Source organism: Capronia coronata (genome assembly GCF_000585585.1).
Source record: "Capronia coronata CBS 617.96 chromosome Unknown acBCG-supercont1.2, whole genome shotgun sequence".
Taxonomy (NCBI): domain Eukaryota; kingdom Fungi; phylum Ascomycota; class Eurotiomycetes; order Chaetothyriales; family Herpotrichiellaceae; genus Capronia; species Capronia coronata.
In genome coordinates, this window is record NW_006912894.1 from 1068331 (window position 1) to 1086132 (window position 17802).

The window sequence follows — 17802 nt, forward strand, 5'->3', positions numbered from 1 at the left end:
TAAGACTGTGCCTCAGCAAATTCGGGATTAGTATAGTTCCAACGGCTCCCATGTCGTTTCATCGTTCATCATTCATAATTCATCGTCTTCGCTTGCAGTCTCATCCTCATCAGCATCTGCCGGGGGAGCAGTAAGTTTGGACTTCTGCTCTTTCTGTGTTGCTGATGTTTCGTCGTTCTGACCCCCAGTCTTCTTCTGAAAGGGTAGTTTTCGAGGTGGGGGGAGTGGACTCGGTGACTTTTGTTTGGCAGCTCTTTTGGAACCCAAAGCTCTTGTTCTAGGCCGATATGCAGTCGGTTCTGGGGCCCCAAGATCATCGTCCTCGTCCTCGTCCTCTGAGCGAGCCGGTGTTGTCTCTCTTGAAGTGGGCGAGTCGCCATCTCGAGGCACGTGTTGCCGGACGTTGGTATTGCCATCAACTTGCATAGTATCGAAAGCCTCGCTCTCATCTGTCTCATCATCTTTGGGAGCTTCTTCAGCGCGCCTCTTGTTTCCCCTGCCACCGCTTGCCGACCCTTCCTTCTTGATGACAGATTGAAGCTCTTTCAGCTTTGTGGCATCTGTCTTCGCAGTCGACAAAACTCGCTGCATATTCCTTATCTTAAGCTTTTTCTCATTGAGAAGCACACTGAACTTTGATAGTAGTTGTTTTTCATGCTCAGATTTGGCTTCCACCAGCTCGTCTATCTGCTTCTGAAGTGTTTTCAATGCAGCATCCTTTGATTTCAGCTCCCATGTCAGAGCCTGAACGGCTTCGTCCAACTCATCCCTCTTCTTGACTGCCTGCAAAGTCCATCCGAAAAGGTCGATATCATCGGTGTCTTCGGTCTGCGGTAGTTCAATATTTCCCAATCTCTGGGTAATATCTTCGACCTTGTTGAGGAAGGCTATGGACAGTGTGCCATTAGGATCTTTTCCAGAGACCGAACAGGTGACGTGAAGATTTTGCTTCTGTGCGTCATCGAGCTGGTGTGCTGCTGTCCTCAGAAGGACGTGGGAGACGACGGCAATCCAGTCTTTGTCCGATCCATCGTAGTTCTTCGCGCGCAGTTTCTTCAGATTCCGTTGCCTGACTGCACCATATTTAGCAATAGTTGATGAACGCGGTCACAGGTAGACTTACCTTTGCCCTTGTAGGCCGCATCTCCGTCAGTGGCCAATAGATCAAGGTCGAGATCGTGCCCTCCTTCTTTGCGGGAGACCTTGACTAGAATTGGGGGGTTTCCTTTATCGGCTTCAAGCCTGATCACCCAACTTGAGGCGGCCATAATCGACAGAAGACCAACTGCGACATGCTTTGAATTTTTGCAGGCGGCATACAAGGCTGCAGAAACGCATGGACTGATCCGGGGAGGCTTTCTCTGTGATGCAAAGACCACTAGGCGCACCGCTTGACAGCCGTGAAGCCCAGATCCGAGCTGCCACACGAGCGTCACATCCCGACCTAGGGAGGCTAACCACATTGGGGGTGCGTGTCTCGCCCAGCCTTCGTTTTCCCTGCGCGCCCTGAGTCCGTGTTCGAGCTCCACCTCGAAAGCCAGAATCATCCGCCAGCCCAACCTCTTACGCCGTGAGAAGACTGTGAGACGACCTCAAGAAGAAGATCTCAGTTCACTCTTCTTGCTTCTTGAGCCCTACCATACCATACGACCATTCAGGGTCGCTCACCTCTCCCTCACCGGTGGAAAACCACTCAACGGGGGGATTTGGACCTTGAACAACGAAGCACGATCAATCGACTCGGTGCTTAACTCTTATGACTCTACGAACCGTCACGATTCTACGAACGTTCTATCAGCCGGATATTGACTCGCAAAATGCATCGTCAGCACCTCTTGCAACTTAACGACACTAATTGAAACCTTCAACAGAAATTACAACCCAAGCCTTCCAGAACCATGGAACCACTCACGCTAAGACCGCGAACTCCCGTCGAGAATGAGGACGTCGAGGACTGGGGCGACGACTTTGACAACCTAGAGGATGTACACTTTCGCACTGCCTCGACAACAACCTCAGTTGTTTCAGTTCCTCATACCAATCACCGCGATTCTGTTTCCTCTCGTTTGTCGATGCGATCCGAATCAAACAACGGAGATGAAAATTGGGACGTTTTGGTCGACGAGCAAGCTTCAATAAAAGATGCAATAGCCCTGGCAAAGAGCAAAGGAATACCGTTACCAGCAAATGTGCCGCGCTCTGCCCTGGAAGGTGGCACCATAAGACGGCTGAAAGGCAAAGAAATCAAGAAAGCATTTGCGGATGACTGGTCAGAAGATTTGGATCTACCTGGAGCAGACATGCCTCTGAAGCTTGCAAAACCCGATGATCGAGAATTGTCAGACAGTCTCCGCCAAATCAGTGCAGCATTCAGAACTTCTCCCAAGAGCCCGGAGACTACGGATGTTTTCGATAAGACGATCCGATCACCGAAGTCTCGGACCGCACCGACCCCAATCACTCTCGACGCCTTTCGTGACAGTGAAGATGATGCAGGCTTTGCAGATGTTGGCACAATAAAGGTCGCGAAGCAGAGGTCGCCACAGAAGCCTTTGTTGTTTCAACAGCCCCCAACGCCAACGCCAGTGAAGCCGGACATTGAAGGCCTGGAGGAAGACATTGAGTTCCCAGCTGACGGGCAGCTGAAACTGTCAACCAGGAAACCTGCACCTCAAACACCACAGCAGGGCGAAGATTTCGATCTGGAATGGGCTGAGGGCAGCCTAGGCACCAGGCACGCTGGCACTAAAAGGGGAGGCCGATCGGCGCGCAGCTCTTCTGCCTCTGCCCTCAGCCCAAGTGTTTCGAGTGCTTTCACCGCCGAGAGCGAGGATGAAGGACTTGACGGGTTGATTCTGCCTGATGGGCCGATCAAATTTGACGACAAGCTCAAGCAACGACAACAAGAGCAGTCCCCGGAGCCGGTACCGGGAAGCATTGTAGAAGAAAAGCCAAATCTCAGAAGTGCTTCTGGCAAGGATGACTTCTTCTCTGGTCTTGAAATTGGCGATGGAGACGTGTTCGATACCGCGAAGTTGACGTTAAACCGAAACGTCAAACACAAAACCACACGGCCAGCCAGTCCGACCAAGAGGACAACCACTACACTCAACTTCACGAGTAACAAGAGCCAAGGAACGATCTCACGATTGCCCAGATTCCAACCTGCACACGACCGACATGAGCGTGCCCGGTCACATCTGGAACCTGTCTCGGAAACTGGCGCACCTATATCGGCATATCAGCGACCAAACTCGCGCATTGGGAACAACTCCAACCACTTGTCTGCTTCAGCCATTCCCACACCCTCGACCCCCTCCACTCCATCAACTCCTAGCAGACGCCTTCTGCGTGGCGCCGAATCCAGACCCGACCTGCGCCATGAAAAACCACCGACCACGACTAATGCGCAACTCTTGCGTGCAAAGAGATCCATGCCAGCCATGCGTAATCTGAATTCTCCCACCAAGCCAGCGCCCTACGTCAGACCTCCCTCAAGGCAAGAATTGGGAAGCCGTCTCAACATACCATCACGTCCTAAGACGCCAACTGACCGTGCTGAGTCTGGTATGGGAGATGCTAGGAAAAGCGCAATACCTTTCCTACCTGCTGGAGCCTCCGCTGGGCAGTCCCAGCACATCAGCATCAAGTCGACGGCCACTCGCCACTACCGAGGACAAGGATCTGACGGCTCAGGGGAGAGTATGTCTGCAGCTCAGAGGTCTTTGTCTCGGCTGGCAGGTTTGGGGAGGCCAGAGACCCCTGGTCGTGGTCGCAGTAATCTGACTCCCGCCGAGCTGGCTGCTCAGGCCAAAAAGACAATCACGAAACCAGCTAGGCGCCGGAATTATGGTGATGGGTCTGAATTGGAGATCTTCGATGACCTGCCGACATCTGCGACCATTGAATCGAAGTTCACCAAGACTCCAGTCGGTCGCGGTGCGCCACGAAGCCTAAGGAGCAAGCTCGGTCTCTCTCACCTGAATCCTTCTTCATCTTCACTTGCCAGCACTCGACGTGGGAGTGACACTCCTGTGCCCGCAACGCCTCTCTCACCTCTCAAGTTTGATTTCCCCACGACAGCTGTGAACACGACCAATGTCCCTCGCTTTGCGCGCGATACGGCAGCCTCTAGGATCGCTCGAGAACAGCGACAGATCTCCACGACGTTCCAAAACATGCGTGGCGAACCATTGCAGCCGATCTCAACTAACTGGAAGCCGATGGCCACGCCACGGAACCCTCAGGGCGGTCTGAGGAAGAAAAAGATCGACAAAGTCCAACAGAAGCCACACCTCATCAAACCAATGGGCGGCGACGTTAACAGGCCGAAATCGGAGAAGGGAATGCAATACAACCCACTGCTTTTTAGATGGGAAGGCAACGAGAACGCTCTGGCTCCGTTCGATGTTCCAGACTTCCACCCCAGAGTCGGCAGTCCTGTTGGTCATGGTCATGCAAGTCCAGGAACCAAAGCGAACCTGGCACTCATTTCTAACGTTGGCTCCAGCATCACTGGGGTGCAGGTTGTGGGCGGAATGGTCTTTGACCCATCTCAGATGCGATGGCTCAAGATCGCGGAAAACGCAGACGGAACGGCGCCCAATCTTCGTGCTGGAAGCGTACAGATCGAGGAGGAGGAAGATGTCTTCGCCGGCCTGGAAGATCTCAAAGAAGAAGATGAGATCAAAAGTCGAAGCGGCACTCTGCAGAACGCTTCAGGCTTTGGACACTCAAGAGATTCGTTTGGTGACGGTGAGGCAGGTCACAGCAGTGGCGATGAATGGGGAGTCAGCGAGGAGTTTGACGTTGGACCCGAGTTCATCAGAAGACAGCGCAACGAAGAAGAAAGGTGGCGCCGGAAAGTGGAGAAATGGTTGAGACGAGGCCCGGAGCTGGAAGAGGAAGAAGGTCGAGACGGGCGAGGCGGCTGGAGATGGGCAATTCGAGATCTCGTCATGGCTCAAGGCGAGGCTCAGGCAGACTCCTGGAGCTAAAGGGCCAGCCAGGCGATCTTTATGTCTCTCGACTACCCAATGCCTGGCTACCAGACAAGAAGGCTGGACATTGGCGAGCCAGTGTCGAGAACTGTTTTCTTTCAACAGCCCGAAGCTTTTCTTTCGGTATGCTTTGGAGGGAGAAACTTCCATTCTACACGCGGTCATGACTGTTAAAATGTCCATGATTTATACCTTTCTCTTACTTTCCCTCTTCTTCGTTGCTTACTCTTCGCTTTCCACTTTTTGCTGTATTGGAGGGATGTGATTACCTGATATCTCTCTGCTCTGTCATCACCGAGGCCGGCTTAGGAACCAACCAGGATAAGGCTTAACACCAGGGTGAGTTAACTTACATGGCTTGATTCTGCTTCGATACGATATCTATACTTTCTCGCTGCATGGAACTACTACCAGCTAGCTAGTTGACGGGTGTTGAGGAATGAATTTGTCGCAACGGGATCCCCATGTCACGTCCATACAAGCAAGCATCGGAAGAAGGCGAAATTATGTTCTTGACAACTGACTGTACATTTTAACTACAGCGTAGGTAGTTTGTATTCCCAGACCAGCGCAGGGCTTCGGGAAACCTCGGTAGGCTACAAGGGCAGTGCATGTCGGCAATGTTCCGTGCACCTCGTTTGTCTGCCTCTGCTTCCTTGAGAGATATATACGTCTTAACACTCCATTCGTTCGTTGATGCGGACCCTTTGCTGCCCCAATGGGCGCAATTCCCCCACAACATGCAATGACGGATCGTCTGTCTTTCTTCTGTTGCTGGCTTGTTTATGGGTTGTAGTATGGGCTGTCGGAGTTGTTGGGGTACAGCTCCTCCTTGAGAAGGACGCCGAGTTCCTCGCGCAAGGGCTTAAGCTCTTCCAAGTACTCTTCGTATTGCTGCGAGTTCTCGACCTTGGCCTTGATGCCTGCATTATCGGTGACGTTAGAACCGAATATATTGTTTTTGGATGCAAGAAAATGCAAGGCCGCGTACCTTCAAACACTCTCACGGCGGTTGGGAAGTCATTGACCCGTCTGGCCGCTTTCAAGGCTGCTATGCACACGCCCGGTGATGGGACGAGATCATAGGCGAACGCGTTGTTCAGGTTTCGCTGTCGAAAATGTTAGACCGGCGCGATATCCCAGTCCTCCGTTGCGTGCCATACCTGAAGCTCGAAAACATCGTTGACAGAGTCGAATTCCTTCTCGTATCTAGATATATCTCCACGTCAGCGGGAGCTCGTGCTTGGACCACCTTTTGTGCGTTTGTGTGTTTTTGGGAGGCTGCGCTCAAGGCGAAGGCCCGCGCAATATCACAATCCCAAGCTCAAAGGGAGAGCCTACCTGGCAGAGAACTCCTCGAAGGTCTCCTCTTCGTGGCCGCCGCTTCGTTGGATGGCGGTGGAGCTGAAAGGAGATCGGGCAGAAATGGACTGAGCTACCGCGGGAGCTCTCCTCAGCGATTGTGCGCAGGGTCTGAAGAGGGTCGAGGTGGCAGGGCGAGCAGTAAGACGGAGGATCGCGAGAGAAGCCATTACGCAGGCCTTGGATGTGGTGAAGGACTGAACTGGACTACGAGTAGATGGTGGGTTGAGGAGGCAGGAGGTCAGTTTGGGACGAAGTTATTGAGGTGCCAATTCAAAGTCCAGTTGCAGTCAGTCAGTCAGTTATTAGACAGTCAGTCCACTCGAATCACATTCGTGGAGCTAAAGCAAATCGAGCAGCTTCTGACTGGTGGAAAAGACCCGCGTCAGCCAAGACTGGTAGCCGCGAAGAGCGTGTATTGACCACTGACACTGGTACCTCAGCTGCTAGGGAGGTACGTAGTTGATGTTATTCGTACGGTGCCTGCAGTGGCTTACAATAGTCGCTGTTTGGATAGGTCGCTGCATCAAGGAGCAAGCATAGGTACATTATACACCTAAGGTATCTACTACTAGTAGGACTATGATTAAGCCATGCACAATGAAGATCTTAAGCATCCCAAGCCGCGCTTATCGTCTTGAAACCGAAACACGCGCGGCTATCGCGCCTCTAGGACAAGCGGAAATTTGATAAAGCCTGGTGGACCAATGGGAAGCGTCGGCAGCAGTGGGCCTTGGCATTGTGGCCGCATTTGCTCGCTGGGTTCGTTGAAATTGGTCGCATGGCAGCAGGACAACTTTTGCAGGCGGCTCAGGGGAACAAGGGAAAAAGGTTGAGTCTCTCTCTCTGTGCCTGCATTAATCTTCCCGCTGCCACTCCAATTCATTTCATTTCATTTCAATCTCCTCATCCAAACACGCTTCAGCCTCCTCGACGCTTTCCTTCTTCACCTTTTTTCTGTTCTTCCTTCTCATCTTCCGTTCCGGTTCTGCTGTGTATTTCTTGTTGCAGTCGCTCCTTTCCTCCTCGGTCCGGTGCCTCCGTTCAGAGAGTCTCGTTTCTACACCTCAATCGCGTTCGACCGCGTAATCCTGCCGCCATGGCTCTCGATATTCTCAAGACTGTACAGGTCCCTTCGCTCGATCATCCATTTGGCATTCCGTTATGGCCTATCTTTGACAAAGCCTACACAGCCACGCTGGGCTACCCCGCCGAGCAGTTCGATTTCGTGCGCGGGGAGACCCCGTTCTCGACTTTCAAAGAGACGGCGATTGCCCTGATCGGATACTATGTGGTCATCTTCGGCGGACGAGAGTTGATGAAACACCGCAGCCCATTTGTACTCAAGGGGCCCTTCATTGTCCACAATTTCATCTTGACCATTGTCAGTGGTGTTCTCCTGGCGCTCTTCACTGAGCAGCTGCTGCCCACTCTTGTTCGAAAAGGCGTCTTCTACGCCATCTGCGATGTCAACGGTGGCTGGACCAAGGAATTGGTGTTGCTGTACTATGTGAGTCTAGGTGGTCCTGTCGTACACGGAATGCCCCTTTCTGACGGGTTCAGATGACATATCTCACCAAGTATCTCGAACTGGTGGACACTGTGTTCCTGGTTCTGAAGAAGAAGCCTCTTACCTTCCTTCACACCTACCATCACGGCGCGACGGCTCTTCTCGTCTATACTCAATTGATCGGCCACACTGCGGTATCATGGGTTCCAATAACATTGAACCTGCTTGTCCATGTGGTCATGTACTGGTGAGTCCAAGTGGCACTGGTATCAGATGCAACAGCATAATTGACCTGCAATACAGGTACTACTTCCAAGCCGCACGCGGTGTGCGCATTTGGTGGAAGAAATACATTACGATTCTCCAGATCGTTCAGTTCGTCATCGACCTGGGCTTTGTCTACTTTGCCTCTTACACCTACTTCGCCTACCGGTATTTCCCTTGGGCGCCAAATGCTGGCACTTGCACCGGAGAAGAGTTTGCCGCCTTCGCTGGCATGGGCATCCTCAGCTCTTACCTTCTTCTCTTCATCTCCTTCTACTTCGCTACGTATAGGAAACAATCGGTCTCGGGACGTCCTAGGAGGAACACTGGAAAGGAGGCTCTGATTGCGATGAAGGATCTCCCTCTTCCCGACCCACACAAGCTCCCATCTACATCCAAAGACGAAGAGAGTGTCGCCATGGCCACCGGGCGAGCCAATGGACCCGTGACACGATCGCGAAAGGCTTAGGCGGCTAATGGGGACGACCATTTCAGTGATGAAATGCTCCAAGCGCTAAGCCGCGGCATGCATTCAGAACAAGGCGAACAAGAACCCCTCTGCCTTTCCCTTTCACACAATCAGGGCTTTCCAGATACCAGTAAAGAGGGATAGATCTGCGCTTTTGCGCATCACCTGAACAGGCTTCGCGGCGTTGATGGAGGAGGTGATCAGACAACCAAAAAGAGGTCAAACTGTCTTGCGATGAGAGCAAGACAGTTGATGTTTGTACAGAGATTGGGGTGGGGACAAGAGCGCTGGTCGTTGCTGGACTTGAGGTCAAAGTCAAACAGCGGACCTGATCTCTTCTTTTTTTCTTCTCCTTTTTTGCACCCTGTGTGAATAGATGCATATTTCTGTATTAATGCACGAGTCTAGAGGTAACGCGACTGTGATATAGCTCGAAGAATGAAAAGACTAAAAGTATGAAGATTGAAGATTGAAAAGAATCAAATCCATTCTGTTCTATCTGAAAGGAGGCCGCACGTCTCTTCGGAAAATAATATCACAACTTGTAATGCAGCAAGACATTCACTCCTTTTACTCCTGTAACCGCGCATCCTCTCTGCCTGCAACGACGGACAATCTCCCTCGCCTTGCACCTCTACTGCGTTGTTGGCTAACCCACCCACCGTCTGGCACTCTGGAACAGCCGCTCCCAAGGTCCATACTCGCCCCATTCGGCGCTCTTCCCATCGGGAATGTAGCTGCCGATGCCCTGGAGGATGGTGCGCTCCGGATGCGGCATCAGGGCCAGCACGCGGCCGTCCTGGCTGCGGACGCCGGCAATGCCCGCGGGGCTCCCGTTCGGATTGGCCGGGTACGTGGTGGTCGGGGCCAAGGTTTTGTTGTGGACGAAGCGGACGGGGGCGAGATGGGAATCCGCAAAGTCGGCAGCGAGCGAGGCATCCAGGGCCTTGTTCCCCGTGGCGGTGAAGGAGGCTCGACCTTCGCCGTGCGCCACGGCGATGGGCAGACTGGAGCCGCTCATGCCATGGAAGAAGACGCTGGGCGGCAAGCCCGACTCGGCGGGCGGGTCGGAGATCTTGACCATGGCGACGCGCGCCTCGTATTGCTCGGACTCGTTGCGCTCGAAGCTTGGCCAGGTCTCGGCCCCGGGGATCAGCTCTTTCAGCTTACTCAGGACCTGGCATCCGTTGCAGACGCCGAGGGCAAACGTGTCTTTGCGCGCGAAGAAGTCGGCGAACTTGCGCCGCGTCGTCGGGTGGAACAGAATCGATTTCGCCCACCCTTGGCCGGCGCCCAGACAGTCGCCGAAACTGAAGCCGCCGGCCAACGCGAGGCCCGTGAACGACGACAGGTCGTGGTCGATACCGAGATGCGTCTGGTGCGGCTTCGGATCCAGTATGTCCGACATGTGCACGTCGACGACCGTGAAGCCGGCGGCGTCCAAGGCAAACGCCATCTCTGCCTGTCCGTTGGTTCCTTGGTCACGGAGAACGGCCACTCGCGGCCGTGCGGTCGGTCGCACGAAGGATAGCAGATTGGTCTTGTACGAGTTGATGTTCTCCTTGGGGTTGAACGTCAGGTTGTAGCTGATGCCGGGGTCGGCGTCCTTGAGGATCCCGGCGAACTCGACGTCCGCGCAGGCAGGGTTGTCGCGCAGCCGCTGCATCCAGTACGACGTGTTGGACCATTTCTGCTGTAGTTCGCCACGGGCCCCGCGGTAGATGAGCTTCGCGCCGTGGTAGATGGCCATGTTCTGCGTGCTGGATTTGCTGGATACCCGTCCAATCTTGTGGATCAAGCCGGGCGGCGGCCCGCAGGTCGCGAAGCACGCTTTGAATCGGTTCTCGTCCTCCTTGCGCACTTGGAACACGGCTCCCAGCTCTTCGTTGAACAGAGCCGATATTACGTCTGGAGTGTGTGGCGACGGGCAGATGTCGTTGATCATGATCTCGATTCCGCAGCGCCCGGCAAACGACATCTCCGCCAACGTCGTAAACAATCCCCCGTCGGAGCGGTCGTGGTATGCAAGCACCAGCCCTTGCTCGTGCAGTTGCTGCGTCGCGTCAAAGAAGTCCTTGAACAGGCCGACGGATCGGATATCGGGCGCTTCGTCGCCAATTTGTTTGAAGGACTGTGCGAGAATCGACCCGCCGAGAGATCGGTGTGCTAGACCGAGGTCGACGAAGAACAACGTCGACTCGCCGACTTCGTGGTAACGGCGGAGCTGAGGCGTCCATGTCTTTTTGATATCCAGCACAGGCGCAAACGAAGAGATCACCAACGACAGAGGCGCCGTGACTTCTTTTGCTTCCTTGGACTGAGGGTCTTGCCACTTCATTTTCATCGACATCGAGTCTTTGCCAACAGGGATGGCAATGCCGAGTTTGGGGCATAGATCCATGCCCAGGGCTTCGACCGCTTCGTAGATCCCAGCGCCTTCGCCCGGGTGACTTGAAGCAGACATCCAGTTCGCGGACAGTTTGACCTGCTGCAGACGGTCCGGCAGATCAGCAGCAGTCAGGTTCATCAAGGACTCAGCCACCGCCATGCGTGCAGATGCGGCGGAAGAGATTAAAGCAATTGTGGGTCTCTCGCCCATGGCCATCGCTTCGCCAGTCTTGATCCCGGTCGTGAGAGATGTGGCTGTCACAGAGACGTCTGCGACGGGTACCTGCCATGGACCAACCATTTGGTCTCTGGCTGTCAAGCCACCAACAGTCCTGTCACCGATCGTGATCAAGAAAGATTTGGAGCCAACTGCTGGCATTTGCAGAACCCGGCTGATAGCCTCTTCGAGAAGCCCATCGGTAGAGGCCTGCGGAACGTACATGCTCAAGCTTGTATCAAATGCAGGCAAGTCGACCTCTCTCGAGGTCACCTCTCGGGTCATCTTAGGAGGTTTCCCGAAGAGGACCTCCATGGGCAGATCGATCGGGTCTTGCTGGCTCGGAGCATTGGCAGGGTGTTCGCGGTCTGTCAGTTTGAGCTGTTGCTTTCGAGTGGCTCTTCCGACCACAGATATCTCGCAACGCTCGCGTTTCGCAATTGACCTGAACTTGTTCATGCCTTCTTGCGCGACAGCCAGAACGTATCTCTCCTGAGCCTCGCAGCACCATATTTGCAACGGGCTCATGCTTTTATCTGCACAGTCAATATCACGAAGCTCGAATTCTGCTCCGAGATTGACGTCTTTGACCAGCTCGGGCAGTGCATTTGAAAGTCCACCAGCTCCAACATCGTGGATGAACAGAATAGGATTGTGGTCTCCAAGCGCGGCGCAAGCATTGATGACTTCTTGCGCCCGTCGCTGCATCTCGGGGTTTCCACGTTGGACGCTAGCAAAGTCCAGCTCTGCTGACCCGTCCCCTGAGCTGACACTGGACGCTGCACCGCCGCCCAGCCCGATCAACATGGCTGGTCCGCCCATCACGATCAAGAATGCACCGTCATGGACAATATCCGGGTCTTTCAAGGCAAGCTGTGGCCGCACTGTACCAACACCACCAGCAATCATGATGGGCTTGTGGTATCCTCTGATCTCCGCGGACTCCTTGCCAGTTTTCATCTCGACCAGAAGCGTTCGAAAGTAACCGGCCGTGCAGGGACGGCCAAACTCGTTGTTGAATGCCGCACTACCGAGGGGAGCTTCAAGCATGATGTCGAGACTGCTTGCGATGTGATTAGGTTTACCATAGTCAAGCTCCCATGGTTGTCGGTGACCAGGAATTAGCAGATCAGAGACACAGAAGCCCGCCAGGCCGGCCTTTGGTTTCGATCCCCGACCCGTGGCTCCCTCATCTCTGATCTCGCCCCCCGAGCCAGTCGCGGCACCTGGGAATGGAGAGACGGCAGTAGGGTGGTTGTGCGTTTCGACCTTTATGAGGAAATCCACCCCTTCTTTGGTCGACTTCCATTGCCCGTTTATATCATCAGGCGCCCATTGACTTCCATTACTTCCTTTCAATACAGCTGCATTGTCGCTGTAAGCACTGATTGTGCCCTCTGGAGTGTGCTTGTGCGTATTGCGGATCATTCCAAATAGGGTGTTGGTCTTGTGTTGGCCATCAATGGTCCAACTAGCGTTGAAGATCTTGTGTCGACAGTGCTCCGAATTGACTTGGGCGAACATAAACAGCTCCACATCCGTGGGATTCCTCGGAACAGGACCATCCCTCGAATAGGCCTCGGCCAGATATTGTATCTCGGAAGCGTCTAGGGCAAGGCCTAGCCGGCTGTTGAGGTCCTGGAGTATTTTAATGGGGGACTGCCCGTCACTGTATAAATCGTATGTCACCAACGACCCGGGTTCATGGTGTAGGAAGAGCAGACTGAGGTCCGGCTCCTGCTCAGATATGGTCTCAGTCATGCGATCATGAAGGAAGTCCAAAGCGCGCGGGTCATCCAACGACCTCTCGGCGTCAAGAGACACGGTGATCCTAATGCCTCGTTCAATTCTGCCAATAGCCTTCCGTAGACCGCAGACATGGGCGATGCTGGTAGCCTTTGAGCTCCAGGGGGAAATCGTCCCAGGTCGAGGGACGACATAGAGGACTGTGGATGATGCGCCTTCCTTCTCCGCCACTTCCCCATGCTGGCCATTGGTCAACAGCTTCTCCAAAAGTGCTTGACTCTCGGTATCCAAAGGGGCGTTAAGCTCGACATAATGGATATACTGTCCCTGGACATCGTTTGCGCCGATGAGAGATGCGAGAGCCTGACGGCGAAATTCTGAGAAGGCTGCGCCGCCAGGAATGATACAAACCTGGGATGTGGAAGCCGCCATTCTGGAGGACTAGTTCTTTGGATGATCTGGCCGTACCTCCTAGTATATCTTCGAGCTTGTGACGTGAATAAGAAGAACCTGGTCTCTCGCCACGGTTATCTACTGGTAGTCAGCACCCACAAGGCTGCCTGGATGATCTTGTGAGGATGGCTTCGTGTGCCAGCTGTTCATGGTCTGACAGAACAGTTGTTGTTCATACTTTGGTAGTGACAGGTCGAAGTATCTCCTGTCGGCCACAAGGCTCGTCGTCGAGCCCAGTCAGCTTGATCCTTGCCCCTCGTCGGCGTCGAAAAAGTTGCAGATGAAAAAAGCGCGACCCGCCGGCGGCTTGGCATTGGCTCGAGCGTTGAACGAGGCTTAGTCAGATATCTCGTCAGATATCACTCGTCAGGCTTGGACGGAGTGACAGAATATATAGTAAGTTAGGTAGTAGTACTAGCTATCTCCAGGTCGTCTGCACCAAATCTAAATAAGAATGAAGATTGCTCCTGGCCACGGGGTTATCGTCTGAAGGGAGTGCAAGATTATGCGAGGAAAGTGCCCTGGTATGTAGCTATACCTGCAGTCACGTGCGAGGCTGAAGGCGCCCTCTCTGTCTCCTGCCTGGAACAACCGGCAGTAGCAACTGTCGACGAAATTTCATAGTTAGTCTTAACGAACAGGTGTCTGAGATGCAAGACACGGCGTCATTATCACTTTGCCCCAACCGTGTCTGTGGTACTAAGTAGCTGAGTTGTTGCCTTACCAGTCACGTGGGAAGCACAGCTACTACGGGAGACATATATTCCGACGTTCCACGGCGAGGGGTTGACGGCATGTAATTGAGGACTCGGGGCAGTTTGGGCCCCTATCTTAAGGGAAAGACGCCCCCTAGCCTACTGAGCCCCTTCCTCACAGCGCCAGAAATCACCCTCGGGAACCCCCCAAGTGCTCAGATCTTCGCCTACTGCTACTTGCTGTTCGCCCGGAACCCTTGCATCATTCTCCAACCTGCCAACTGCAGTGCCTGTCATCCATCAACTTCAAGGTCCTATCTCAAGTGTCCACCTGTTCTCCTGTCAGCGCGCCTCGCTCTTTGCCTACCACAGTCCTGAGTCCAGAGTCACAGTTTGCATCTTCTGCAGTCTTCAGCTGGAGGTTTCAGTCCTTGTTCGCTGTTCTCTATTCAAAGCTTCTCCATCGTTATTCGGCATTGCGGCCGCTTCATCTCCTCTCAGCGTCTCGTGCTCCGCTTTTCCCGTGACCAACAACCCTCATGCCCTCGCCATTGACTGCGCCAGTCTCGTCTTTCCTTCTTGTGACCACCGAGGCCGTTCACACGCCCTCCCATCGCTCTACCAGACCCACACCCGACCGAGCACCACGCGACCTCACCTGCTGGACACAAGGGCCAGGAAAATTCTGAACCCTCGCCGTCGACGTGCTAGACAGGGCCAGTCGTAAGACGGCCCCTTTGAGACCGGCACAATTTCATCTCCTCAAGAATACCCTAATTCCCTCCTCCACCACCGAACGCACTCGTCCCGATCACAGTCTGAGTTGCAACGCCAGCCTTCGACCGTGCCGCCCATCTCAGAAAACGAAAAGGGTGAAGGCGACCGGCGAGGATCATTCTCCGGCACAGAGTCCGACGACTTCTCTTTGTGGAGCGACACAGGAGATATCGCAGAACAGCTTGCCAACGACGAGGATCCGTACCGAATAGAGCTAGACTCTTTGACACGGGAAGGCCAGAGACTCAATCGCTCCAGTCACGGTGGAGGACGGAAGAAGAGAGTTAATTTTCGAGCACAAGGCCGCCTCGAGAGCATTGCGGCTCCTTTCAATATAAACAAGGAGGCCATCTTCATTCCGGAACCTCCACCGAGGCTTATTTCCAAATCAGAAAGACTGTTGGCCCTCGTCATGTCTCCCGGTGATCCCCAGGCCGCCCGGGCCAAAGGCCTGGTTGGGAAGCCTTTATTGTGAGATTGAAGAGCGTTTAGGATGCGATTTGTTCAGAGCGCTGACTTGACGGCGCAGGTACTTTACAAGTGTTTTTGTGTCTCTGGGCGTATTTTTGTTCGGTTATGATCAGGGCGTTATGTCTGGCATTATCACGTACGTGCAGGTCCTCCCAGGCGCAGTTACTGTCGCTAACCATAGGGTAAAGCGGCCCTTTCTTCAGGGACTACTTCAATCAGCCTGGCCCTGCAGAGGTCGGGACTATGGTCGCCATCCTTGAAATAGGTGCTCTCATCTCTTCGCTCTGTGTTGGGCGCATAGGCGACATCATTGGTCGCCGACGGACCATTCTGTATGGGTCAATGATCTTCTTTGTTGGCGGCATGTGCCAGTCCCTCTCCAACGGTATGCCAATGATGATGGTAGGAAGATTGATTGCTGGGTTGGGCGTCGGTGCCCTTTCGACCATCGTCCCAGTCTATCAATCCGAAATTAGTCCTCCCCATAATAGAGGCAAGTTGGCGTGCATAGAATTCACGGGCAACATTACAGGCTATGCTGCGAGTGTTTGGGTCGACTACTTCTGCAGTTACATCGAGAATGATCGTTCCTGGCGGATTCCCTTATTGATGCAGTGTATCATGGGGGCATTCCTCGGATTTGGAAGCTTGGTTATCTGTGAATCCCCGAGGTAAGAGTCATGGCCGCGGAGGAAGCGTTCGGTTCAGACTGACATCCATGACCAGGTGGCTCCTCGATAATGACCACGACGAAGAGGGAATCATCGTCATAGCCAATCTCTACGGCAAAGGTGATATTCACAATCCCAAAGCTCGCCAGGAGTACCGTGAAATCAAGATGAACGTCCTCCTGCAACGTCAGGAAGGCGAACGGTCGTACAGTGATATGTTCAAACGATACTATAAGCGGGTCTTCATCGCCATGTCGGCCCAGGCCTTTGCTCAGCTGAACGGCATCAATGTCATCTCCTACTACGCGCCTCTTGTCTTTGAGTCGGCTGGATGGGTGGGGCGAGACGCTATCCTGATGACCGGCATCAATGCTATTTCGTACCTGTTGTCTACAGTTCCCCCATGGTATCTGGTGGATCGCTGGGGACGACGACCGATCCTTCTGTCTGGTGCGGTGGCCATGATCATCTCGTTATCGCTGATATCGTACTTCATCTTTATCGATATTCGGTGGACGCCCGCATTGGTTGTCATCTTCGTCATGATCTACAATGCTGCTTTCGGGGCCAGCTGGGGACCGATCCCGTGGTTGTATCCTCCAGAAATCTTGCCCCTGAGCATTCGGGCAAAGGGGGCCAGTTTGAGTACTGCCAGCAATTGGGCTTTCAATTTTGTGGTCGGAGAGCTCACACCTGTGCTCCAAGGAGCTATCAAGTGGAGATTGTATCTCCTCCACGCCTTCTTCTGCGCGGTTAGCTTCGTCCTTGGTAAGATCAAGATCTCGTGGGTGAGGCAGTACCAAAGCTAACATTGTGCAGTGTATTTCGTCTACCCGGAGACAGCCAACGTTCGACTTGAAGACATGAATGCCCTGTTCGGGGATGCTACCACGACCATGCCCACGCCGGCGACGCACGCCGAGCGAGGATCTATCGCGGGACTTGGCTCACCTTCCTCGATCGATATCAGAGGTGGTACCTCTCATCAACCTGGGGTCTTCTCGGCCAACGACGCGATCCCCGGCCTAGACATTGACCCTCCCGACGTCCAACTCAATGCTAATGGCAGACCCCAAATAAGTGGACAGAACAGCGAAGGTTTCGGCAGCTGGATCGGGCGCATGGTCTCGCGGCCACGACAGGATAGCAACGCCAGAGGGCAGTATGGAAAGGTCGGCCAGGACGAAGACTAAAACAAGACGTCAGACGGGGAATACCTGTTTGATGATTTACCGGATGCTTAGAATATAGAGGCATGCAGCCTGCGGCTGTCCGGGATTGCAACGAATACAACCCGACTACTCTTCAAAGAGATGGCTCGGGAAATCGTCACAGAGGTACATACATTGTCCCTAGCTCGACGAGTCGAGCAGGCTGCGGAAGATCAAAACTGCATGGGTGTTTATCTTGATGGGGGTAGCATGCTCGCCAGCGTACGGTTGTGAGGGCGAAGTGGAAGTGCAACTAAAAATTCGATAGATGGAGGTTGTTTGTATAGAGCGGAAGACGGTGAGTCGATAAGTTATCTATCTGCCTGCACGTGTGATATGGAACTCCGTAGTGGCTGTGAAGTACTGGTAGGATGGATGTGGATCACGGTCAGAGGACAAGGCAGACAAAGAGTTGAGATGGTTCTAAGACGAGAGAGCGCGGACTGCAGCGATTTCAGAGACTCTAGAGACTCCAGGTCCAATTCGAGATGACTGGCAACTGGCAACTGGCACGACTTCTGGTTGAATCCACCAACCTACTATCTAGAACGCCAACCCACTTCCGCCC

General features: G+C 53.7%; 6 protein-coding genes across 6 annotated transcripts; 3 read left to right on the forward strand and 3 right to left on the reverse strand.

Moving 5' to 3' along the window:
- Nucleotides 1-72: 72 nt before the first annotated feature.
- A1O1_02050 (uncharacterized protein) lies at nt 73-1268 on the reverse strand (the record flags this gene model as incomplete). Its single annotated transcript, XM_007722962.1, has 2 exons — nt 73-1073; nt 1124-1268. The coding sequence occupies 2 exons, from the start codon at nt 1266-1268 to the stop codon at nt 73-75; spliced, it is 1146 nt and encodes a 381-aa protein (XP_007721152.1).
- A 630-nt stretch (nt 1269-1898) lies between these two features.
- Nucleotides 1899-4997, forward strand: A1O1_02051 (uncharacterized protein; the record flags this gene model as incomplete). Its single annotated transcript, XM_007722963.1, has 1 exon — nt 1899-4997. The coding sequence occupies one exon, from the start codon at nt 1899-1901 to the stop codon at nt 4995-4997; it is 3099 nt and encodes a 1032-aa protein (XP_007721153.1).
- A 786-nt stretch (nt 4998-5783) lies between these two features.
- Nucleotides 5784-6532, reverse strand: A1O1_02052 (cytochrome c oxidase subunit 5a; the record flags this gene model as incomplete). Its single annotated transcript, XM_007722964.1, has 4 exons — nt 5784-5923; nt 5992-6109; nt 6164-6209; nt 6342-6532. 4 exons carry the CDS (start codon nt 6530-6532, stop codon nt 5784-5786), a joined length of 495 nt encoding a protein of 164 aa, XP_007721154.1.
- A 929-nt stretch (nt 6533-7461) lies between these two features.
- Nucleotides 7462-8605, forward strand: A1O1_02053 (fatty acid elongase 3; the record flags this gene model as incomplete). The annotated part of the gene is made up of 3 exons (XM_007722965.1): nt 7462-7872; nt 7926-8119; nt 8176-8605. The coding sequence occupies 3 exons, from the start codon at nt 7462-7464 to the stop codon at nt 8603-8605; spliced, it is 1035 nt and encodes a 344-aa protein (XP_007721155.1).
- Nucleotides 8606-9254: 649 nt separating this feature from the next.
- On the reverse strand, nt 9255-13388 carry A1O1_02054 (phosphoribosylformylglycinamidine synthase; the record flags this gene model as incomplete). Its single annotated transcript, XM_007722966.1, has 1 exon — nt 9255-13388. The coding sequence occupies one exon, from the start codon at nt 13386-13388 to the stop codon at nt 9255-9257; it is 4134 nt and encodes a 1377-aa protein (XP_007721156.1).
- A 1905-nt stretch (nt 13389-15293) lies between these two features.
- Nucleotides 15294-17216, forward strand: A1O1_02055 (uncharacterized protein; the record flags this gene model as incomplete). The annotated part of the gene is made up of 5 exons (XM_007722967.1): nt 15294-15352; nt 15411-15488; nt 15541-16023; nt 16079-16791; nt 16843-17216. The coding sequence occupies 5 exons, from the start codon at nt 15294-15296 to the stop codon at nt 17214-17216; spliced, it is 1707 nt and encodes a 568-aa protein (XP_007721157.1).
- Between the last annotated feature and the right edge of the window lie 586 nt (nt 17217-17802).